General features: G+C 36.7%; 2 protein-coding genes across 4 annotated transcripts in view; one reads left to right on the forward strand and one right to left on the reverse strand.

Annotated features, from left to right (window-relative positions):
• The window catches only part of LOC100998573 (olfactory receptor 4D5), a 126,473-nt gene that overhangs the window by 58,874 nt on the left and 40,958 nt on the right, over positions 1-26,641 (reverse strand). The window lies entirely within an intron of this gene.
• On the forward strand, positions 12,183-13,125 carry LOC100997875 (olfactory receptor 6M1). The gene is given in 2 exon segments (XM_009187554.4): positions 12,183-12,701; positions 12,703-13,125. Coding segments are annotated over 2 exon segments (942 nt in total).

A 26,641-nucleotide genomic window follows, 5' to 3' on the forward strand; every position in this document is an offset into this window, starting at 1 on the left:
AAAAAGTTGAATTGCTTTGTATGTACCATAGATTGAGATTTGCAACTGCAGCTGTTCACCATTTCAAGACAAAAGAATTAAGTGTAAGGATCATAGTATAAAATGAAAAGCAAATTTGTGACGCTATCACTGAAGCCATACCAGCAAATAAAAAAAAGTGTGCTTTTTGCTAAATACCTTTTAATCTCACATTGAAAATGTAGCTTTTGGAGCGGTGGCTCACACCTAGAATCCCAGCACTTTTGGGAGGCTGAGGTGGGCAGATTGCCTGAGGTCAGAAGTTCAAGACCAGCCTGGCCTACATGGGAAAACCCCATCTCTACTAAAAATACAAAAATTAGCTGGGTGTGGTGGCAGGTGCCTGTAATTCCAGCTATTCGGGAGGCTGAGGCAGGAGAATCGCTGGAACCCAGGAGGCAGAGGTTGCAATGAGCGGAGTCCATGCCATTGCACTCCAGCCTAGGTGACAAGAAGGAAACTCCATCTCAAAAAAAAAAGAAAGGAAACAAAATGTAGCTTTCATGTCATTGCAGGATTGTTATAAGAAAGACATACCTGACCGGGTGCAAAAGCTCATGCCTGTAATCCCATGACATGTGTAAGTGGAGATACACAATCCCTCTTATTAAAAAGAAGGGTGCATAACGATAGAACAATAATACAATCAACCAATGTTGCTTAATGTTCGCCTTGTATATCCCTTTTCTATTATTTTTCAATTATTACTTCTGCTTCTGTATTAGGTGTGCCTCAAGTAAACTATATTTAAATTGCTTAACTTAATGCAGCAATCTCTGACTTTTAGTAGACAGAAGTGTCAAAGCCTCAAGGCTTTGATAGTAAGAAATTGATGGGTCTCAAAGACTGAATTTGTGTCATTGAATAGAGGTGCTAAGAGCCACAATGCAAAGAACACATACAGGAGTACACTGTCAGAGAGAAATGTTAATTGACCACCTCTCCATTCCATTTCTGGCTGCTTTGGAAGGTGTCGATCCCATATCTTTTTGAGATTATTTCTTAAATCTAGAAAATGTCTGTGTTCGCTTAGTTACATCTAGTCATCACTCTAATTCATCAACCTTAGGGCTTTAGGCTAGTACAAGGATTAGGTATAGACTAATATAAATATGGAGAAAGTTATCTTAAAAACTGAACTGTTGGCCATGACAGGAAGGAAGATTGGATGCGCCTCATTATACCTCCACCCTTTTGGAGTTTAGGTACAATAACTGATCAGCATTAATGTTAAAATAGAGATCTTAAGGCTGACAAAACAAACTCTGTGGCAATAACATGTCAACTCTTATACAAGATCTACAGCCACACAAGGCAAGGATTAAGTCACATCTGCAGGCCATCAATCTTGCTACACAGCATCCTTATCTTAAGACCTTCCTTTCTGCTGAGTTCAAGTTTTAGAAACAGCCTTACTCCTATAACCAATTGCAAAAATTAAAGAATCTCTGAATCCACCTCTAACCCGTAAGCCTCTCCCAACCCCCACCCCCACACCTTCACCCCTGCTTCCAGATATTCCACCTTTTCAGGTAGAAACCTTCCATATATTGATTTATGTCTTTGCCTGTAACTCCTGTCTCCCTAAAAATGTATAAAACCAAGCTGTAACCCTATAACCATTTTTAGGACCTCTTGAGACCAGGCCCAGGCCCTGGTCACTCATATTTACTCAGAATAAACCTCTTTAAAACATTTAGAGTTTGTTTTTTCTATTAACAACAGATTTAGGGAATTTTAAAAAATATTATGGGATATGCGCTTCCCTCTAAGATGTAGAAAGCTGCAAAGGTAATAGCTCCCAACCTGATAATGACAAAAAGCTAAACTACAAAATCACAACTTTCTTGAACCCAGCAGTGTGATCTGAAGTCAGAGGGAAAACAAACAGTCAGAAATCCAATGACAGACAGGTCATCCAAAGAGAAACAGAAACTGTGGGCCAGCTCAGCTCTGGCAGAGCATGAGAGGAATACAGAGTCACCATAAAACCAGTTAGAAAATACAATTATGTTTCTTTTAAAAAAAAAAAAAGAAAAAAGCAACCAATGCAAAGGAAAGCAGAAAAACATGGAAAAGAAATAATTAATAAACATATAAAACAAACAGAAAACAGCTAATTAGAGAGCACATTCAAATAAAGCCAAGTCAATAACTACTTTAAAAAGTAATGATCTTAACACCACAATTAAAAGACAGAAATTATAAGAATGGATTAAAATATTTTAATAAAGAAAAATCTGGCTGAATGCTGCCTACAAGAAATCCCCTTTACATGTAAAAGCTTAGCTAGATCATTAACAGCATATTTTATGTTATGTGTATTTTACTACAATAAAAAAGTTAAATGGAAAATACGTACCATAGAAAGATTAGTCAATAGAAAGATGGAGTGGTTCTATTAATACCACGAAGTAGATTTCAAAACAAGGGATATTATAAAAGATAAAAATGAATATTATATAATGACAAAGAAGTCAACACACTAAGAATATAAAACAATGTGTACATGCCTAACAAAAGAGCATTCAAATGAATAAACCAGGGAGAAATAGTTAAATGCATAATTACTATTAGAAAATTTACCACTCCTTTCTCATATAACAAGTTGACAGAACAAAGAAGAAAAAAACAAAAGATCAGTAAGAATATAGAGAACTGAAGAACCCTATAGCCAATTCAATTACAAGAATTAAATATATTTGTACAACACTCCACCGACAAAACAGAAGTCATACTGTGTTCAGTGGTACAGAGAAGATTCACCAAGACAGACCATATACTATGCCATAAACAAGCCTCCACAAATTTAAAAGTGTTGAAATTATGCAAAGTATATTTGCTGACCAAAATAGAATTCAGAATTAATCAATGAAAAGGTATATATGACATTCCAAAATATTAGGAAATTAGAAATAAACAAACTCTTTAAATAATCTATTGGTCCAAGAAGAAGTCAATCGGGAAATTAGAAAATATTTTAAATTGAGCAAAAATAAAAACACAACATAGTAAATATAACAAAATCAGTTAGACACAGCTAAGGTTAAGTTTAAAAGGAAAAGTGTACCATGGAAAGCTTATATTAGAAAAGTCTCATATCAATGTTCTAAACTTTCATTTTTAGACTTTAATAAAAGAAGAACACATGAATCCTAAAAGAAGGAAATAGGAAAGATGAGAAATCAATAGAAAAAAATCACAAAGAAAATTAACAAAACTATTTCTAGCTTTGGTGGCCTAACAGAGGAAAAACTAATGCCCTTTCTGGATACATATTATCTACTTTGATCTTTTACATATAATGTTAAACATATTGGCCAGGAACAGTGGCTCACACCTATAATCCCAGCACTTTGGGAGCCAAGGCAGGTAGATTGCTTGAGCACAGGAGTCTAAGACCTACCTGGGTAACATAGAGAAACCTTATCTCTACAGAAATAAAATAATTAGCCAGGCATGGTGGTGCACATCTGTAGTCCCAGCTACTCAGGAGGCTGAGGTGAGAGGATTACTTGAGCCCTGGAGGTTGAGGCTACAGAGAGCCAAGATCATGCCACTGTACTCCAGCCTGGGCAACAAAGCAAGATCCTGTCTCAAAAAAAAAAGGTTAAACATAAAGTTAAAAAGTATGAGACATTCAAATAAAGAGAAAATAACTCCAAATTAAGAGAAAATCAGTCAATAGGTGCATACTCACAGATAACCCAGATGTTGGAATTTGTAGACAAGAGCTTCAAACTAACTATGATGTTGAATGATCTAATTAATAAGATGGAAAACATTTATAAAGAGGGGTAAAATTTTCTCAAAGATACACAATATTAAAATAAATTTAACAAAATACTGGAAACAAAATACACAGTATTGAAAATTCAGTAGCCTTATCAAGAGAAAAAAGAATGAATAAACTTAAAGACAAAGTAGAAATTAGTCAAACTGAAACATAAAGAAAAATAATTTCTTAATGTGTCTAAGATCTGTGAGACAATATCAAATTGTCTAATACACAGGTAACTGTATTGAAGATAATGAGAAACAATAGGGCAGAGGGCTATTGGAAGAGGTAATAGGCAATAGTTTTTTTCAAATTTAATAAAGTATATCAACCCAAAAGTCCAGGAAACTCAATTAAGATAAACACCAAGAAGTGTTTACTTTCTGAAGTAAAATGAGAATGGAAAAAATCTGAAAAAATCGTGACCAAAAACTTTCCAAATTTGATAAAAATTATAATCTTAAAGGTTCAAGAAGCTCAACAAACCCCCAAGCAAAAGAGACATGGATAAAACTACACCAAACCACATGATAATCAAATTTCTTAAAACCATTGATAAAGAAAAGATCTTAAAGTAGAAAAAAAACAAAAATGGATATCTTACATACTAAGAAACAAAGATAGATTAACAGCAGATTTCCTGTGATAAGCAGTACAAACCAGAAGATAGTGAAGTAACATCTTTAAAATACTGAAAGAAAAAAAGTTTCATATGTGTATATATGTGTAAAGTGTTCTAAAATATCTATCTATCTATATGTATATGTGTGTGTGTATATATATATATGCAGAAAGGTTGCTAGAAAATGGGGGAATTTATCAGCTGGAGATCTGGGTGAAGCCATGAAGTAAGTGCATAGAAACAGTTGTTTAATTAGAGGAATATAGTTCAAAATTGATACCCTAGAGTTTGACTTTTCAGAGATTAGTTAAATGTAATGGCAAGATCTAATTTATAATACTGGAGTTGATGACTTAAGAGGAAATAATCATTGGAAGTAAGATTAAGATATTCAAATAAAAGATTTAAAGTAAGAACTTAAACTCTAAATTCCGCAAAGAAAACCTATGAAATGCCCTTCTTGACAACAGCCTTGACAAAGAATTTGTGATTAAGTCCTCAAAAGAAATAGCAACAAAACAAAAATTGACAAGTGGAACCTAATTAAACTAAAGAGATTCTGCATGGCAAAAGAAACTATCAACAGAGTAAACAGGCATCCTACGGAACGGGAGAAAATACTTGCAAACTATGCATCCAACAAAGATCTAATATGTACAATCAATAAGGAACCTAAACAAATGTACAAGCAAAAAACAAACAACCCATTAAAAAAATAACTAAAAGACACAAACAGGCACTTTTCGAAAGAAAACATACGAGTGACCAACAAACATATGAAAAAATGCTCAATATTACTAATCATTAGAGAAATGCAAATCAAAACCCTAACAAGATATCAGCTCATATCAGTCAGAATGACTATTACTAAAAAGGCAAGAAATAACAGACAACTGGAGAGGTTGTTGAGAAAAGGGAATGATTATACACCTCTCATGGGAGTATATATTAGTTCAACCATTGTGGAAAGCAGTTTGGAGATTTCTCAAAGAACTTAAAACAGAATTGCCATTTAACCCAGTAATCCCATTACAGGGTATATACCCAGAGGAATATAAATCATTCTACCGTAAAGACACATGCACAAGTATGTTCACTGCAGCACTATTCACAATAGCAAAGACATGGAATCAACCTAAATGGCCATCAACTATAGACAGGATCAAAACATGTGGTACATATACATAATAGAATACTATGTAACTTTAAAAAAGGATGAGACCATGTCATTTTCAGCAACATGAATGCAGCTGGAGGCCATTATCCTAAGTGAATTAATACAGGAACAGAAAACCAAATATTGCATGTTATCACTTATAAGTGGGAGCTAAACTTTGAATACATATGGCCACAAAAGCAATAGACACAGAGGCCTACTTGAGATTGGAGGGTGGGAGGGTGGTGATGATGGAAACACTACTTATAGTGTAGTATTTATCATACCTGAGTGACAAAATTATCTGTATACCAAATCCCCATGACATACAATTTACCTATACAACAAGCCTACACATGTACCCATGAACCTAAAATAAAAGGTAAAAGAATAAAAAATAACAGATGCCAGCAAGGCTTCAGAGAAGAGGAAATGCTTATACACTGTTGATAGGAATGTAAATTAGTTCAGCCATTGTGGAAAGCAGTTTGGAGATTTCTAAAAGAACTTAAAACTACCGCATGACTCTCAAAGAACTCAAAACTACCATATGAGCCAGCAATCTCATTACTGAATACATACCTAAAGGAATATAAAATTGTCCTACCATAAAGACACATGCACACATATGTTCACTGCAGCACTATTAACAATAGCGGAAGATATAAAATCAACCTAGATGCCCATCAATGGTGGAAAAAAGAAAATGCAGTATATATTCACCATGAAATACAACACAGCCATGAGAAAGAGTGAAATCACATCCTTTGCAGCAACATGGATGTAACTGGAGGCCATTATCCTAAGTGAATTAGCACAGGAACAGAAAACCAAATACCACATGTGTTAACTTATAAGTGGGAGCTAAACATTGGGTACATGTGGACATAAAGATAGGAATAATAAACAATGGGAACTACTAGGGGGGAAAGGAGGGAGGGGTGTGTGGGCTAGAAAACTACCTATTGGGTACTACGCCCATTACCCAAGGGATGGAATCATCCATACCCCAGATCTCAGCATCGCACAACACACCCATGTAACAAACTTGGATATGTACCCCCAAATCTAAAATAAAGTTGAAATTATTTTTTAAAAAGATATTCAAGTTTTAGGTCGAATATCAACCTAAACTTGAGTTGTCAAGTTTAGTAAGACAATTGTGAAAGTGTTTTTTTAATTGACTCAGTGGTTCATGTGAACAGCTAACAAAAGCAAATCAAAACAGCTGACAAAAGCTGTTCACGTGAACCACCAAAAGAGTCAATTAAAAAATGACTTCCATAATTGTCTTACTTGAAGGCTCTATAGCAGTTACTTGCTTATTTCTTGAAACTTAGGCAATAAATGGTGGAACCAGAGAAAATTTATAAGATTGCATACTACAAAAATAAAAGAAATTGTATGCTATGAGCATCAGAGGAGTTTTGTCAGAAACCAGAGGAATAATTTCTTATTGAAAGCAGAAATTGGGAGCAAAATAACAAAAACAACACAATTATTATATCATTATAAAATTAATAATATAGTATAAATATATTATAATATATATAAGTACAAACACATTGTATACTCATGTAATATATGTCATATAGCATATTACATAATATATAATTGATATAATCTAAATATAAAACAATATAATATTGTTATATTGTTATAATGTCCCTGCAGCTATGTAACTCTATCACTCTTTTACATGGAAAGAAGGATGTGTGTTCAACTCAGTGGAACCAGTGTCCTCAAGTGAAAGTCAGGTTACTGTTAAGGTAAAAAAAATAATAAAATGAAAAGGAGGGTTTTTTAGTTAAGTGAAAAATGTTTGAAAGAATTTTCATTTAAAAAAATCAGACAATACAGTGGAAATTTGTGGAAAGCTTGTAGCTATGAGATAAGTCAAGAGCATGGAAGAACAAAGTTGTACTAGGCTGAGTTCTGTACAAGAGCCCATCTTCTTAAAATTTTTCTATTTTTAATTTTTGTGGTACATAGTAGGTGTATATATTTATGGGGTATATGAGGTGTTTGATAATGGCATGATGTGATTGTTACACAACAGCTCATCTTTTTCAACAGGGACAGGACAGGGAGGAAAAATTATGGAATGTACTATGACCCTATTTTCATCTGGAACTTTTTAAAAAATTATGCTAACATAGACAGAGAGAGATAGTACATGGTATCTGAAACTCTAGAACATTTACTGTTGTAGAATATTTCCTATTATACAAATAAATTTAAGAAGGATGAAAAGTGTTCCATGCTTTTAGCTTCCTTGTAGATACCTGGGCTCAAAGGTATTCTTTTCTCTTTAAATGCAAGAAGCGAAATAGCTGGAAAATCCCCAAGGAATCCCTAACTGCTCTATGTATAGACAGTCTAAAACTTTGTGATTAGGAAGTTCAGAACCAACATTCTTTTATAACAATATTAATTAACTTCTTTTGACCCATATCCCCAAGAGCTGTTCTCATCTAAATCTCTAAGGCAAATAGGTCCATGAAAAAACATAATTCATTCACCTACTTAACAAAAAAACTGACAGAAGAAAGGAAAGGAAGCTTTACTCTATTGAGAAAAGGAAAGAAGTAGTTAAAAAAAATTCAAGTCACCTTTGATCTGGTGAAACATTTATAACATTCACGATCATTTAGTAAAAGCTTCAATGGAAGGATAGTCTAATAGTCATGAAGGTACAATGAAATACCAAAAACTTTACTGAGTTCCCTTCACTGAGCCATCACTTGGTAAGTATGCTTAAGAAGGAGTCCACTTAGCCACATCTAGATGAGTTGCTTGTATGAAATTCTATATTCAAAAAACTCAGTTACTGGATAATTGAAATAATTGAAAATTAAGCAAAGAGACAAAATATAGTCATTCTGCATGGGGAAAAATACCTGAGAATTAAAACTTAATAGTTTTTCATTGATTGATCAATTGATTTTAGAGACAAGGTCTCACTCTGTTGCCCAAGCTGGAGTGCAATGCCATGGTCATAGCTCACTGCAACCTGGAACTGCTGGGCTCAAGCAATCCTGCCACCTCCATCTCCAGAGTAACTAGGACCACAGATGCTCACCACCACACCTGGCTAGTTTTTTCAAAATATTTGTAGAGATGGGGTCTTGCTATGCCGCCCAGGCTGATATCAAACTCCTGGCCTCAAGCAATCCTCCTGCTTCAGTCTCCCATAAATGGAAGTTGAGGAAGATCTACTCTGTAAGTTTTTAAGGCCACTTACCACAGGTATTACCTTCTTTATCTGCAAAAACAGACTTTAGAATTTGTGTTGTGCTGAATTTACTGGAATGCAGGGCAAGGAGGATATCTAGAACATAAAGGTGCTTGAAGGGCTGTCATGGTGAAAAGATTAGTATTTGATCTATAAAATCAGTACGTGAACATGTATTTGGAAGTTACATAACAGAGTTTTCCACTCAAGATAAGAGTTTTTCATCCAGCCAGTAGTAAAGCAAGATAGTAATTTACTAATCACTGAAGTCATCCAAGCAATGGCTGGATGCATATGTGGTGAGAGTGCTAATCAGAAGGATTCATTATGGGGTTGGATGGTCAGTGGCCTAGTAAGGGCTGTTTCATCTTTGAGAGATATATCTATGAGTTAGAAATAGAATTAGCAAAAAAAAAAAAATTCAAAGTACAAAATACAATGCTATGAATTAATTCACACACTTATATATGATAAAGTTTGAGCCTCTTCCTATGTCTGCACATACAAAACAGGAAAATTTTACATTATGTAATTGATGCAATGTAAGTATATTTTTTTGTATATTTGTATTTACTAATACAGTATCACTTTTGTTAAATTTACTTTTCTGTGTATAGTTGCTCTAAGCTTTCAATATTCTTAGTGAATGGAGTCAGAAGCCAATCTGGAATGATTCAGGTTAAGTAGCATTAGAAATATTTCTCAGTTAAAAATTAATGTTTTCACAACTTATCGTTATTAATTCAGATAAGAAACAATTAATGTTAATTGTTCATCTCCTTTCTTAAAAGAATCAATTTTTTAGCAAGAATTTATTAGGTATTGTCACATATATGATTTAATTTAAACCTCATGGCAGGTCATTTTGAACATGAGAATTATCTTTATTTCTCTGATAAAGAAGCTATGACTCAGAGGTGAAGAATTTAATTCAATAAAAAAGAGCTGTAAGTGGTAAAAACTAGGATTGGAACCCAGTTCTTTAAACTGTCTCATATTAATCTAATTAATACTTGAGTCTTAAAATGTAAAATATACTTAAAGTAAAATTTAAAAATAGGAATAAAGATAATGCTTATCTCATAGGTTATAATGAAAATTAAAAGAGTAAACTGCTTTAGATTGTGTCTGGCAACTACCAAAAACTCAACAAATATTATCTATTATTATTGAAAACCAAAAACGACGTGTAAAATATAATTTGCCTGTTGAACAACCTCACGGAAATAATAATATAAGACACACAAAAAACGTTAACAAAATGCCTTGTATAGAAAGTTCACATATAATTTCCATGCTATTACATTAGTATATGTATTCATGATTAGCCACTTTTATGCAGTAACTTAGCAAATCATTTAGGAGTTTATTTAATGGAGAATAAAAGAAGTTACACTCTTTGAGGTGGGTCAGGGAGTCAAAAAGTACTGACAGCAGGACTCTAAGACTTTAATGGACCTTTTAAATGTGCAGCCCAGCATTCTAAGATGAGAAAACTGAAGTTCAGAGTGTAAAATAAGATTTATTTTCTAAAAAAAAAAAGAGTACAGTGTTTCTACACTATTGAGGTATTAGCTACCTGAGCCCAGCTATGATATAGAACTATTCCCTCAGACTGAGAACCCATGAAAGAGATTTGTAAGTGACTTTACATTATCAACTGCTCTAGTAAAGTAAAATCTAATATTATAAGAACAAATCTTTCTTGGGTTTTTGTACTGAATAACAAATAGTGAGGGCGAACATCCTATTGGAAAAGATTCTCAGGAATTAATAAGACAAGTGCACAAAAAATGTAGGTGGAAGAATATTTATTTGATCATTATTTATACAAGCAAGAAATGCAAACCATCTAAATATTCAGCACTAAGCAACTGGCTAAATATATCACAGTCCCACTGATAGACTCAAACGCTACACAATTCTCAAAAATGATTGTGAAGATTTCTAGGAATTGACCTGGAAAGATGCTGAATTGTTAAAAAAAAAAAGAAAGAAAGAAAAAAGGAAGAAAGAAAGAAAAGAGAAAGAAAGGAAAAGGAAAAAAGCTAAAAAGCTAATTACAAAACAATCTGCTAGTATGATTTGTTTTAGATACACAGATATGTAATTTGAACTTTAAAATCGCCTAAAACTATATATACCAAAATGTCACTGTATCTCTAATAAGTTTAATTACAGATTATAATTTTCTTTTTTGCACTTGTATTTCTGAATTCTTTGCACTAAAAATGTCTTTCTTGTAATAATAAAAAGAAAAATAAAATAAGAGGGCGAACTTTTTTATCCTGAGGAAAGTGCAGGGGGAGGTTGGAAAAAGAAAAAGAGGTGGTCACGATCGGTAGCAAAGAGTGGAGGAGATGCTGACTAATCTATTAAGGATTTACTAAAGAGGTGCTATCTAGATAAATAAAGCACCAAGATCAGAGTTAAAGCATGGGTTGGTTTTTATCTAAAATATCATTTCTCAGATAGTGGGATAAAGAACAAACTAGATCTTGAAGTACAGTTTCACGACGTCTGCTGACAAAGTAAATAAAGTGAGATGAATTACCTCTGTTTTTGCCTTCCTGTATATAATTCGTGCCTCACTGATGCTATCACACTATATATGGTGCTCTCAAATGATCATCCAGATATATAATGTATATTAGATACTTCACAGAACTTGAAGGTAGGTTTTAGACACAAGGTATAATCTAAGGGCGAGACACCCATTATTTCTTTTTGAGATGTCATCTAAAATGATTAATAGGAACCATGAGCTGTTGTTCCTTTTAATCATCTCTGGACTGTTTTCACAGATCTGTACATGCTAAAGAAAGACTTTAAGAATTGGGAGACTCTGGATATCTACAAATACAGAAAAAACTAAATCAACCTTTATCTCTTACTCATGATAACCACCAAAGTGAAATAAAGTTCGTTATAGAAAAGACTATAAAGTTTTTAAAGGATTTGCCACTCAGGAACTGCAAACCAGAATAATATAAGGGCATTCTGATTAAGTATACCTCAGTACATTAGCACATTTTTAGCTGAGAAAATGAAGCCAAAAGAGTAGAAAAGATCAGAAATTTCATCTAATGAGAGGAATAGAATTTTATAACTAGAAGGAAGCTTGGAGTTTTTTATCCAGCCTTATTGTATCATTTTACAGGAAAAAACAAACAAACAAACATATACCTAAATCTTGACTTTCCCAATGTGGCACAATAATTACTTGCTGATAGAGGACTACATGCCAGGACTACGTCTCCCAATACAAGCCACTCTCCACAATACATTCTCAACACATATTTACAAAATTACCTAAGCTGATTTTGTTTTCTTGTTTCTTCAGGGAAACCCTGCCCACCATGTAGTAGTCAACATGGGAAACTGGAGCACTGTGACCGAATTCACCCTAATTGCCTTCCCAGCTCTCCTGGAGATTCGAATATCTCTCTTTGTGGTTCTTGTGTTAACTTACACATTAACAGCAACAGGAAACACCATCATCATCTCCCTGATATGGATTGATCATCGCCTGCAAACTCCAATGTACTTCTTCCTCAGTAATTTGTCCTCTCTGGATATCTTATACACCACTGTCATTACCCCAAAGTTGTTGGCCTGCCTCCTAGGAGAAAAGAAAACCATATCTTTTGCTGGTTGCATGACCCAAGCATATTTCTACTTCTTTCTGGGGACAGTGGGGTTTATCCTCTTGGCAGTAATGTCCTTTGACCGCTACGTGGCTATCTGCGACCCACTGCGCTACATGGTCATCATGAACAGCAGGGCCTGCCTCCTGCTGGTTCTGGGATGCTGGGTGGGGGCCTTCCTGTCTGTGTTGGTTCCAACCATTGCAGTGACATGGCTACCTTACTGTAGGAAAGAAATTAATCATTTTTTTCTGTGACATTGCCCCTCTTTTACAGGTGGCCTGTATAAATACTCACCTCATTGAGAAGATAAACTTTCTCCTCTCTGCCCTTGTCATCCTGAGTTCCCTGGCATTCACTACCGGGTCCTACGTGTGCATAATTTCTACCATCCTACATATCCCTTCCACCCAGGGACGTCAGAAAGCTTTTTCTACCTGTGCTTCTCATATCACTGTTGTCTCCATTGCCTATGGGAGCAACATCTTTGTGTATGTGCGACCCAATCAGAACTCCTCACTGGATTATGACAAGGTGGCTGCTATCCTCATCACAGTGGTGACCCCTCTTCTGAATCCTTTTATCTACAGCTTGAGGAATGAGAAGGTAAAGGAAGTGTTGAGAGAGACAGTGAAAAGAATCATGACCTTGATACTAAGGAAAACTTGACACTGGTATGTACTACATCAAATACATTTCCTTTTTTTATTTTTTTTTTAAGTTCCAGGGTAAGTGTGCAGGATGTGCAGGTTTCTTACATAGCTAAACGTGTGCCATGGTGGTTTGCTGCACCTATCAATCCATCGCCTACGTATTAAGCCCAGCATGCATTCGTTCTTTTTCCTAATGCTCTCCCCAACCCCCAGCCCTCCCCTGACGGCACATATTTCTTATCTTCGAAACATTCTTTCTGCATGACTGTGTGGTGTTTGGTGTGCCAGAAACTGAGACGGTGCCCCGGGATGAGCAATGATCATGCCAAACTGAAAGCAAACTTTGATCATGCCTGGAGGGAATATCCAATCCATGAAGTATCTTGCATATACCACAAAGGGAGCCTGGGTGCAGTGGCTCACACCTGTAATCCCAACACTTTGGAAGGCCAAGATGGGAGGATTGATTGAGCCCTGGAAGTTGAGGCTGCAGTGAGCTGTGATTGTGCCACTACACTCCAGCCTGGGTGGCAGAGTGAGACCTCATTAAAAAATATATATATACCATGAAAGAAACCTAACAGGGATTCAGAGGTCTCCAATTCTAGTCCTGGCTAAGTTCACTTATTTTCCACAGATTCTGACCATGCTACAACTTATCCAATCCTCAATGTCTCTCTCCATTTTTAAATAAAATAATAGATAATAAAATATCGCTACTTCTAGTAAGGCATGTAAAGTTAAAAAATATTTTCTTATTAGGCACTTTTGAATATTTCTGGAGACTTGGTTTTAACCTGTATTGGCCAGATTAAGTAAAGATGATGTGAGAAATGAGAGAAAAAGAGGTATGACTTAGGACGGTATCAAAGCCTCTGGCTATACAGAGTGAAAGATATTTGATGAGAAAAGGAACACAGGGCTGGGCGCGGCGGCTCACGCCTGTAATACCAGCACTTTGGGAGGCTGACGCAGGCAGATCACTTGAGGTCAGGAGTTCAAGACCAGTCTGGCCAACATGGTAAAACCCTGTCTCTACTAAAAATACAAAAATTAGCTGCACGTGGTGGTGCATGCCTATAATCTCAGCTGCTTGAGAGGCTGAGGCATGAGAATTGCTTGAACCTGGGAGGCAGAGGTTGCTGTGAGCCAAGATTACGCCACTGCACTCCAGCCTGGGTGACAGAGTGAGACTCCGTCTAAAAAACAAAAAGAAAAAGAAGAAAGAGACACAGGAGGGGTTTCTTAGGGGTGGACCTATTGAACTGAAGGTTTTTGAGGGTCATCCAGTTATAAGTTGTCAGTTGGATAATTATTTGAAGCTTAGGAGAAAAACTTGAGCTAGAGATATAATTTATGGAATCATCAAATATATTAACGATAATGAAAGCCATAAAAGTGACTGAGATCAACAGGGAAGAGTACAAAAGGAGATGATAATCCATAAATTAGTTTAAGGATGGATGACCAAGCAGAAGAGAAACCAGGAGGTACACCATGAAAGATAGTATGAAAGACAAAGGGTGAACGTTTCAAGTGGCATGATAAAGAATGAAAAATATCTGTTGCATTTAGTGGCAACAAATCCTGAATTACTTTAGTAAAAAATTTAATAGAATTTTGGGGGTACAATTCAAAATACTGTAGGTAGAACAAGGTGTAGCTATAAATAAATGGATAATATAAATATAGAAAACACTTTCAAGAAGGCTGACTGAGAATATAAGCAGTATTACAACACAGGTTGAGTATCCCTAATCCAAAAATTTGCAATCAGAAATCTTCCAAAATCTGAAACTTCTTGAGTATTTACATGATATTAAAGGAAACGCACTCACTGGAGAATTTCAGATTCTTTAGTTTTGGATTAAGTATGCTTAACTGGTAACTATAATGCAAATATTCTAAAATCTTAATAAATCCAAGTCCAAAACACTTCTGGTCCCAAGCATTTCAGATAAGAGATACTCTACCTATATGAATGAAGGAAACATGGGTTCAAGGAAAGATTATTTTCCAGTGGAAGATGTGTTTGCTTTTTAAAAATATTGGTTGAAGTGTAGCAGTAGGGATAGGCTGAGGCAACAGAAGAACAAGGAATTATCAGCATGGGGGGTTTCCTGGGATGGTCAAAGGGGATGACATTGAGGCCATTAGTAGAAGGAGAGTTGCTGGCAGAAGTTAATGTTACTGACTGGTAAATAGGAATGGATGCATCCAGAAGTGGCACCATGCCAGGTAACAATAGGGTGCAAATTTTCACAGTCCTTTTTGATAGGCGGCCCAAAGTGAATCTTAAGAAGACCTAGAAGCTTGGTACCTGGCTTCAGGTAGAAAATGACCAAAGGAAAATATAGCTTTGCAGAGTAGAGCAAAATAATTAAGTTCATCATTGAGCAGTATAATGCATTAATGTTCACAGGTCAAAAGGAATTCATTCATCCATTTACCAAATGTTGTTTGAATGTCTACTGTGTGCCAATGAACAGAACAGACAAAATCCCTGCTTTTTAATGAGTTTGAATTATAGACAGAGACATGCCATAAGTAAAAATATAATAGAGAAAAAATATATTAAAAGTTGCCAGGTTACAAAAATTATGAAAAAAAAATTAAAGCAGGGAAGGGAACAGAGAGTTTGGGGGACAACTTTCAAGTGTTAATAAGGTAGTTAAGAAAGCCTTCTCTGAGAAGGTGATCTGTGAATAAAGATTTCAAGGAGATGAGTATATGAGCCATAAAACTACCTGGGAGAAAAACCAGACAAAGTAGGACAAAGACCCTATGCTGTGGAAAGAGTAAGGGAAGCAGGTCCTTGTGCTATAACAAACAGCCATTGAGGGCAGAAATTATCTGAGAGCCTCTGCTGCCAGATCCCGAGGACCACATGAGCACCAAGATGGGAATCCAAGTTCATTGGTGTGCTGCACTGGAACTAAAGGCCAGAACAAACTAGAAGGTTTTACTAAGCCCATACCGATTAGGAATTGATCATCAAGCACAGCCATATATAATCAATAAATACTGACTGACTATATGTAAGAAAATTTCTTCTTAAGTAAAACCATAAGTGATTTTTACTTATAATGTCATTTTTTTTTCAATGAATTGGTTTCGTAACAAGTTTGAAGCTAAAGCCTTTCATTTATGTTTTTATAAGCAGGAAACATCTGAAATAGGAGAATGATATGGTTTGGCTCTGTGTCCTCTCCCAAATCCCACCTCCAATTGTAGTCCCCATGTGTTGAGGGAGGGACTGATAATCCCCACATGTCAAGAGGGGGAGGTGACTGAATTATGGAGGTGGTTCCCCATGCTGTTCTTGTGTTAGTGAGCGAGTTCTCACAAGATCTGATGGTTTTATAAATATTTGATAGTTCCTCCTTCACACACTCGCTCTCTTTCCTGCTGCCTTGTGAAAAAGGTACTTCTTCTTCGCCTTCCACCATGATTGTAAGTTTCCTGAGGCCTCCACAGCCATGCAGAACTGTGAGTCAATTAAACCTCTTTCCCTTATAAATTACCCAGTCTCCGATATGTCTTTACAGCAGTGTGAAAATGGACTAATATTGAGACAAATCAAAATACTTCATCAGTTAGTACAGTGATTCTCAAAATCTAGGTCGTAGGCCAGTAGCTTTAACATTACCTAGGAATGTGTTAGACATAGAATTTCTCAAGCACCACCCCAGACCCACTACACCTGTGACACTGGAGATGAAGCTCAGCAATATGTGTTTTAATAAGCCTTGCAGATGATCCTGAAGAATACAAAAGTTTGAGAACCAGGACTGAGGGAGAACCAGTCAAGCTACTGGTTACCATGAAATCTATATCATTGCTAGGCCTCAGGAAGAGCCTTAATTAAATATTACCAAGAAAAAAAAAGTCATAAAATGTGGTTGATATTTGATTGTTAAAGATCATATAACATACAACAGTGGTCCCCAGTCTTTTTGGCACCAGGGACCAGTTTCATGGAAGACAGTTTTTCCACAGCCAGGTGGAGGCAGAGGGTTGACTTTGGAATGATTCAAGCACATTACTTTTATTGTGCACTTTATTTCTATTATAATTACATTGTAATATGTAATAAAATAATTATACAATTCACCATAATGTAGAATCAGTGGGAACCCTGAGCTTGTTTGCCTGCAACTAGATGGTCCCGTCTGGGAGTGATGGGAGATAGTGACAGATCATCAGGCATTAGATTCTCATAAAGAGCATGCAGACTAGATCGTTCATGGGTACAGTTCACAACAGGGTGTCTGCTCCTAAGAACCTAATGCCATTACTGATCTAACAGGAGACAGAACTCAGGCTGTTATGCTAATGATGGGGAGTGGCTGTAAATACAGATGAAGTTTCGGTTGCTCACCCACCGCTCACCTCCTGCTATGTGGCCAAGTTCCTAACAGGCCACGAACCTGTACGGGTACCAGTCCATGACCTGGGGGTTAGGTACCTCTGGCATATAGTATTATTAATATGAGTATGATCATTAGGATTATCATTAGTCTTATCACAAGTGCTTAATTATATCTGTTCATTTACTGTTACCAAATGGTTGAATTAGCTCCAAAAGCCAAGCTTCTTCCTATGTATAGAGAAGTATTTTGCTGAAGCACTAGAAATAGCTGCCAAAGTACCTTGTGTGTGTGCTTTTAATGGGCGTTTGCCAATAAAATAAAGACTTACTAGACAATGAGTTCCCAACGGTTGTATTAAAGGCCCATTGTATTAAAGGTCCTTTTCTCAGTCACCTAAATCTTTTGTGATTTAAATGTCTCTGGCTCTTTCTGGCAAGAAAAAAAAAATCCTTCAGTTTAACTGTATAGTTTAACTACCATTGTATACATTATGGTCATTTTCCCTCAGAACTCATTAGTCAGTCAGGCGTTTATTCATAGAAGATGTGCTGAGCACACCTGAATTATGATCTTGGGCAAGTTATTGAATCTTTCAGTATCTCAGTTTCTTCCTTATCTACAAAATGATAATTTCTATGGTGTAGGGCTAAAGTAAAATAAACCTGAAAGCACTTATATCAGTTGTATAATATAGAAATGTTGGATGAATATTATTTATCTTTCTTAGGGCCCTGTGTAAAATTCAATGGGAGATGCTGATGATACAAAGATAAACAGGACATGATCTCCACTCCTAAGTTATTCACATTTTAGTTTGAGATAAAAGAATATACAAGAAAATTTTATGAATGATAAATTCAAAAAATAAGCGAATTAATACTTCTGATATTGGCCATGGTGGAGTAACAGATATTTGATTTTCTCTTTTGACTTAGGCAACTAGAACATGACAAAAATACATAAAGCAAACCATTTCACACATTGGCTAACAAGCAATACAAGATTACGATTATTAAGAGAAGAAAAACAAAACGAGGTGAGCCTTAAGACTGCCCCAGTTTGCAACCTGGATGCAGTCTCCTAGTCTGCAGTCTAGGGGCAGTATTCAAACAGAGGCTGGAAGTTTCTATGAGTAAGAAAATAGAGATCAGTTTGGGGAGGCCAGGGCCACTTGAAGTTACAGGGAAGCTGACTAGAAATGAAAGAGTTGCATAGAAAGAGAACTCTGGAGATAGGCAGAAGGATCCCCTGAAGACTGGCTCAATATAGAACTAAGCAGTCATGAAAAGAAATTACCTGAAGATGTGAAAGGATCCACGAGAAATCAACAGGCCAAATAATTCCTAGTGTTCACATTGGCATGGAAATGCTTGTGTTTCTTTCAGCCAGAGTAAAAAGACCTTTTAATATTAGGGTATTAGGTAGAGTAAGGGAGAAAAATTATCTCTAGTACAAAGACAGACCTAGCTTTTTCTTAAAAGATTTTCAAAACAAACCTGAAAAGATCAAACTAGTCCACAAGTAAATGCCTAGGAGAAGAAAGTCTAACACAACTTAAAAGAATACAACCAAATCTATAACTTAATAATTTAATATCACAATATCCAGTATCCAAACAGAAAATTCTACGCATATAAAGAAGCAGGATATTGTGATACATAACCAGAAAGAAAATCATCAAAAGAAGCAAATCTGGAAATGATGGGAATTCACAGGAAAAGAATATTTAAATAGCTATGTGCCCAAGAATTTAGACTGTATAGTGATTTAACAATTAAATTATAAAAAGCATTAATATTTATAATAATTTAAAGCATTTCATATATAAATACTCTCAAATGGTATATATCATCATAATTATTATCATCATCATAACCATTTCATTTGTCCTGCACACTTTTAAAACTTTAGATGTCTTTCTTGTATTATTTTATTTTTTGCTAGCATCCATTATTCTTACAGTGTTGGCCATGATGATCCCATATCCTTAAGTAATTAGACGAAGAGCTTTGCAGGAAATGTTACTTGGCTCAGTACAATGCACATGATCTATTTTTTAAATGGCTATAAAAGACAGTTTTCATTCATTCTTCTTTCCCTTGCACACAGGATAACAGGTAGGAGATGTGACCGAATTTCTTCTTGGCCACACCTATCTATGCAAAGACCAAAATAAAATTTCAAATGTCACTGGCCCTTGTTCACCTTACCTAGGTGCATACCATAAGCTCTTGCTCTCCTATGCAATTACTACCAAGTAATTTTTAGCAAGTGTTTCTTGGAATCCCCAAGGGATGTTTCTTATGTACTTATGAACCCTCAATATTATGTGGCTCTGGCTACCCTTCATTGATTTACACTCTTTGAAGCCACCTGAGGGCAGAGCTTCCTCACTATTACTGCAGTCTATTCCCCCTGTAAGAAATCTTTGTCAATGACAAAGGAGCTGTCTTTCAATTATCTCAAAACAGCAAACTACTGAGTGGCAGGTGTGCCACTATATCTGCTGTTATTCCTGCTATAGACAGAGACACTGAGCTGTATTCAAAGCAGATATTAGGAGAATCCCCATTATCCCTACTTATTTACTGAGGCACAGATATAAGGTGGCTTAGGCACTATTTTTCAGTGAGTCCTTCATTTTCTTCACACACTTCTTTTATTTATAATTTTAGAAATAAATCCCTGTCTTGGTTAGATAATCAATACCTGAAACAGATACCAGATGATCCTCCCCACCTTGGTGCTTCTCACAGGTGCTCACCTTTTCCAGCCAAAATTCTCGCATAAAATAGGTTTGGCATTTATGCAGCCAACAGACACATGAAAAAATGTTCATCATCACTTGCCATCAGAGAAATGCAAATCAAAACCACAAGGAGATGACATCTCACACCAGTTAGAATGGCAATCATTAAAAAGTCAGGAAACAACAGGTGCTGGAGAGGATGTGGAGAAATAGGAACACTTTTACACTTTGGGTGGGACTGTAAACTAGTTCGACCATTGTGGAAGACAGTGTGGCAATTCCTCAAGGATCTAGAACTAGAAATACCATTTGACCCAGCCATCCCATTACTGGGGATATACCCAAATAAATCATTCTACTATAAAGACACATGCACACGTATATTTATTGCGGCACTATTCACAATAGCAAAGACTTGGAACCAACCCAAATGTCCATCAATGACAGACTGGATTAAGAAAATGTGGCACATATACACCATGGAATACTATGCAGCCATAAAAAAGAATGAGTTCATGTCCTTTGTAAGGACATGGATGCAGGTGGAAACCATCATTCTCAGCAAACTATCGCAAGAACAGAAAACCAAACACCGCATGTTCTCACTCATAGATGGGAGTTGAACCATGAGAACACTTGGGCACAGGAAGGGGAACATCACACACTGGGGCCTGTCATGGGGTGGGGGGACGGGGGAGGGAGAGCATTAGGAGAAATACCTAATGTAAATGACGAGTTAATGGGTGCAGCACACCAACATGGCACATTTATACATGTAACAAACCTGCACGTTGTGCATATGTACCCTAGAACTTAAAGTATAATAATAAATAAATAAATAAATAGATGTGCATTTAAAGCTGTATACTGCTCTATAATCACTGCTGTAGCAATATTTGACAAGGTTTTACATGGCTTATCTTTATTATCATTCAGATAAATAATTTTTTAATTTCAAAAAAATAATAAGTTTGGATTCCTTTGTCCACCAGTGTGTCATACATCTTTAGCCTCTATCTGGGGCCCCTAATACACATAAGTAAGACAGAAGTCAGGTAGCATTAGATAATTCAGTAGAGTACATTTGAATATCTGTGATAAATTTGCTGCTCTTAAGAACTCTCAATCCCTTCCAGCTCATGCAACTGTTCTTTGAGTAAAATTAAAAAAAAAAAAAAAAACTGAGAAAATTTTGTACATACTTCATACTGCCCAACATAATACAGAGACAAGGAAGAGTAAGATTACATTAAAATTCATGGAAATGGAGTATTCAAGAATGCCTTACAAGTTTGAAAGTGGTAAACATATATTAGAAAATTTCTCTAGGTATTTAACTCCTGGTTTTTCAATATCAAACACAAGGGAAAAAAAAAAAAACAGAGAAAAAGCATTTAATAATACAATGATGCATCCAATTCAAGGGCAAACTGAAAATCCATTCTCTTCATTCTGGAACTTTCCAGGATTTCTACTTTGCAACTAGAAATTCCTATCTTACTGCTAGAAATTCCATGCTGTGCCTTTTAAACATCTAGTTACTTATTTGTTTTCATAGTTAAATATCATAAAGAAATTCTAGTTCCTCTCAGGGTTAAATTTTAAATTAAGTTTCATTAGTAACATTCTCCAACTACAAGAGGGAGTGCAAAACACACACACACACACACACCACACCACACCACCCATGCAATTCACCTCCTTTTCCAATCAGAGGAGAAGCAATTAGGAAGTTCACTGTGTTGCACAACTATGGAGAAAGGTGCAGTGAGGGTCACCACTCACATTATAGTCTATGACACATTTCAAATTCAAAATACATTAGGGTTCAGGTGTTTTGGTGCTTTGGATATAAGTGAACCAGTTAAAACTGTTTAAGAATTTTTGGATTCTCTTTTTTGCACATATATGGCTTATGCAGTAAGACAGGTCTGGGCTGTCCTACTACTAAAGACAGATGCCCTTCCTCTGTTACAATTTCCACATTAAGACATTAATGATACAGTGAGGAGAGGCATGAAGTCCTTGTAGGCCTGTGGCTCTGGGTTTTAGGAACAAATACTCCTTCTGTCCCTGAGGTGCTCTCCTTGGATTCCTTCTGTGCTTCTTTATGCCACTGAGGAAGTCAATACAGGGTGATCCTGAGCTACTTTCAGTCATGGATCTACCTTCTCTAACAAAGTCTTGGTATGTTTGGCATAATTCAACTCAGCCCTTCAAGGGTACACATTGAGGTTGTCCTCCAAAGCCAGTAACAAAGAGCATGCCTTTTCCTGCTCTTGTCCTCAAGGGATTTGTGGGAGAGGCTACAGCTGCTGTAGACAGCTGGTCACAATATTGAGAATGTAGTATCATGGGTCTCAGCCATGTCTCTTTCTGTTGATTTCCACCTTAGAGACAAACTTTTGAGAGAAGTGTGTTCAGCCAACTTGAGCAACTATACTTTCTATTGTTTATAAACTGTCCCTGGATAATAAGAATTTAGTGTCGAATACTTTAGAGATAGAGTGTAATATGGTTGACATTTGCAAAATTCAATAACTCACATAGCAATTTATTTCCAACTTTCAACCTAGAAGGCTCCTGATTGTAGACAACAGTTAGTTTCACAGAATCAAAAGACTAAAATTTCATTTAATGGAGAATGATTTTTAATAAATTGAAAAACAAAAATCCTCCTATATCAGATGTGATAGGACGTTATACATGACACAATTCTCTAAACTTATGAAAGTATTCTCATGTCCATGAATATTATTGAGGCACAGGCAACACAAATTTGCCACTAGTGCCTGGGTCACGTGATGTATTGACAGAGAGTATAACTGTTCATACTATTCTTCATGCATGAGAACATACTGCAACTGCACAGTGCCAGAGAGGACTCTGGCAGGAGGAGCGTACAGCTGTTCCCGCATATGGAGCATCACAGAGACTGACAGAAATAAGAGCAGCTGACAGAAACAGCTGAGGCTGATGCCAAACTGATGCAGACTAGAGAAGTAAAAATCTGACCAGAGCTTAATCCTGGGAAACCTAGAAATGACAAGCTGCACTGTGGTTTAGAACAAGCCTTTGAATGGGAATCAGGTGTTCTGGGTTCCAATCATGGTCTACCCACAAATTAAAACAAGAGCTTCATGGAAGTCAAAAAATTTCTATTTTTCTCAGTTGCCTCAATTATGCAATGAGGTGACTGCTGTTGTCTGTGACATCAGGGCTTCATCTTATCCTAGGACAATGCTTCTTGAACTTTAATAGGCAAATAAGTTACCTAGAGAGTTGATTTAAAATGCAGATTCTCCAGCCTGGGCAACAAAGTAGGATCGTGTCTCTACAAAAAAATTTTTTTTAAAAAATTAGTCTGGTGTGGTGGCTTATGCCTGTAGTTGCAGCTACTTGGGAGGCTGAGGTGAAAGGATTGCTTGAGCCCAGGAGGTTGAGACTGCAGTGACCTGTGATTGTGCCACTGCTCTCCAGCCTGGGCAACAAAGTGAGACCTGGTCTCAAAAATGAAAGAAGGAAGGAAGGAAGGAAGGAAGGAAGGAAGGGAGGGAAAGAGAAAGAAAGAAAGAAAGAAAGAAAGAAAGAGAGAAAGAGAGAAAGAAAGAAAGAAAGAAAGAAAGAAAGAAAGAAAGAAAGAAAGAAAGAAAGAAAGAAAGAAAGAAAGAAAGAAAGAGAAAGAAAGAGAGAGAGAGAGAGAGAGAGAGGGAGGAAGGAAGGAAGGAAGGAAGGAAGGAAGGAAGGAAGGAAGGAAGGAAGGAAGGAAGGAAGGAAGGAAGTTACTGTGGATTTTAATTCACTAGCTCTTGAGTGGGACCTAATATTTTGCGTTTCCAATTGGCTTCCACAAGATTTGATGCTATTTGTTTACATATTTTTTATAGTGACACATTGGATTTTGCTGGTTCAAATCCATATTCCTAGACAGGATTGATCAGTAAAAGAACAGCTAGGTGTCTGATTGCCCTTTGAAATGAGGGAGTACGTAAGGCAAGTGAATAGAACAGAAATTAGGCAAGGAAAATTGGTGGGGGCCTAGCCAAAACCCTAAACTATAAAGAACTGAAACCAAGATTTATTGAGAAAATAAATGTTCAATAGTTATGAGAAATATCAAAAGGTATGAACATTTGTAAGAACGTTTGAGTCAGTAAAGAGCAGCAGCTCCAGGAGAGAGACCAGAGACCCCACTTAGAGGGCTGCAGTCCACCCCAAACATGGAAATAAAAGGAAATCTTCAGTTCCTTCAAGGGAAATTCCAGGCACCTAGCTAGCCTTGAGAAGTAAATAAGAAACTCGATAAGCAAGAAGGTAATAATAACTTAAAACAATAGCCAAAGAAATTATAGGCAGGAGATGTTTTGTTCCCTAAAGAAACTAAAAATAACATTTTAACATATGTCCCTGACTTGTTTTTCAGAAACCCAGATTCCCACCAAATGATCTGCTGGCACACAGACCTCAGATAAGGAGAACTGAGGACAAACTGCTATTCTTTATTCTAAATTTCTTCCTGAGGGGCCTGGAGGAAGTCACAGTCATGAGCCAGAGCAAACATTTTTTCCCAAATTTTTAGACAAAGCTTTGCCTCCTTAACCAATCGCTAAGCAGAATATTTTTGAGTCCACCTATATCCCCCTTCTGCTTCAAGATGTCCTGTGTTTTTAGGTTAAACAAATGTGTAGCCTCCGAGTACTAGCTTGTGACTTTGCCTGTAACCTCTGCCTCCCCACCTTTAAAACTGCTGACCTGTAAGCCATCAGATAGTGCAGCCCTGAAGCATGAGCTGCCTGAATGTCCTTGCTTGGTGCCCTTCAAAACATTCCTCACTTTCTCTCGCTGCTATCCCCATGTCAGTGTTTGGCTTTGCTGTGCTGGGTGGTGGACCCCAGTTCACTTCGATAACACAGGCATATTTCACTTGTAAAGTGGGTTGCTGCTAATTGTGGTGTCCTAATTAGGGAAAGGAAGTTAGGCTGGCAAAACAAGGGAAAGCAAAAAGAGAACACAGATAAGCTCAAAGTCTGCCTTTCTTCATGGTCCAGGACACATAGCCCTACTGCACAAATAACTCACAATCTTACTGTGCCTATCACCAGACATGTGCTGAGGTGGGAAATTAAAGAAAGAAAGAAAAATAAAATTAAAAAAAAAAAGAGAAATAAGTTTTCCTGTATTAGGCTGGCTTGTCCCAGAGGCAGCAACAGGCACAGCCCAAACCCAGGAAAAGTCTTGATAATACTATCTAATGTGCCCTGAAGACTATCCTAGCACTCCCTCAACATAGGGAGGAGAAAAACAAATTTTCCTTTCTCTTATGGTATGAGTTTATAGATTCCTGTTCTCTGCAACTAGTGACTTCAAGTATTCTGTTTATCTAAGCAGTGGAGTGAAGGTCATAAACCATCTGAGCAGGCCTGAGATACAGCCACCTGGGCATCATAGTGAAGGTTATGAGATAAGCCCATGCTAGGCACTAGAGCAGCCTAAATAATGGGCATCTGGGCTGCATTGCAATGGTCATGCGTAATCCTGAGTTATGAACCTGTCGCAATTTGATTAACTGTCTTTGTTCTGCCTCTGTATCCTTGCTTTCGTGCCACTGTAAGCCTGCTTCAAGCTAGCCCACTCCCTTTTTGAAGTGTTTATAAAAGTCAAGTGCTGTCTTGGTTCCGGGCCCAGTTTTTGGATGTTAAGTCCGCTGGGTCTGAGTGCACTCAATAAAGATCCTCCTGTATTTACCCTGAGGTCTCTCTGGTCCTCCTAATTCCCACAACAGTACAAGTTAGCTCCCTGCAACGTTGGCATTATCAGTACTGCACGTGGCAGTCTGCAGCCTAAGAATCATCATATAAAATCTCCAGCAAGTCTTTGTTTCCTCGAAGTCAACTCCTCTTTTGCTGATTCTGCCCATTGCTCCCTTGCAACATATTTTAATGCTTTCTTGAATAAATCTGCCTTTCTTTACCTACAACTGTCTTGGTAAATTATTTTATCCCTGTGCCACCAGCCCAGATAGTTGCTGCTCAACCACAACACTAATGATTAAGGAATTGGAAAATGAATTTATCATGGATAACTCTTGGTTTCATTCTTTTTTTGTTTTGTTTTCCTCTTTTTTTTTTTTTTACCTCAGGCAGAAAGAGTTTAGTTAATCATGCATCTCAGGCCAACTTATTTTATTTCCTTGTTATCTCTATTCCCTACTGAGTCAGGAGAATAGGGTCTGGAGGCAAGGAGCCTACGGCTGATTCACACAGACTTCCTAGAACTGAATCAAAAGAAAAACCGCACCTCTCCACGCCCAAGTAACAAAATGATCAGAGGATTACTCCCTTTGCAACCCACCCCTCTTTCCACTTCTGGCAGAGGAAAACTGGAAATTATCTCCAATTGATCCCCTCCCA

This window comes from Papio anubis, chromosome 12 (genome assembly GCF_008728515.1).
Source record: "Papio anubis isolate 15944 chromosome 12, Panubis1.0, whole genome shotgun sequence".
NCBI classification, from domain to species: Eukaryota; Metazoa; Chordata; class Mammalia; order Primates; family Cercopithecidae; genus Papio; species Papio anubis.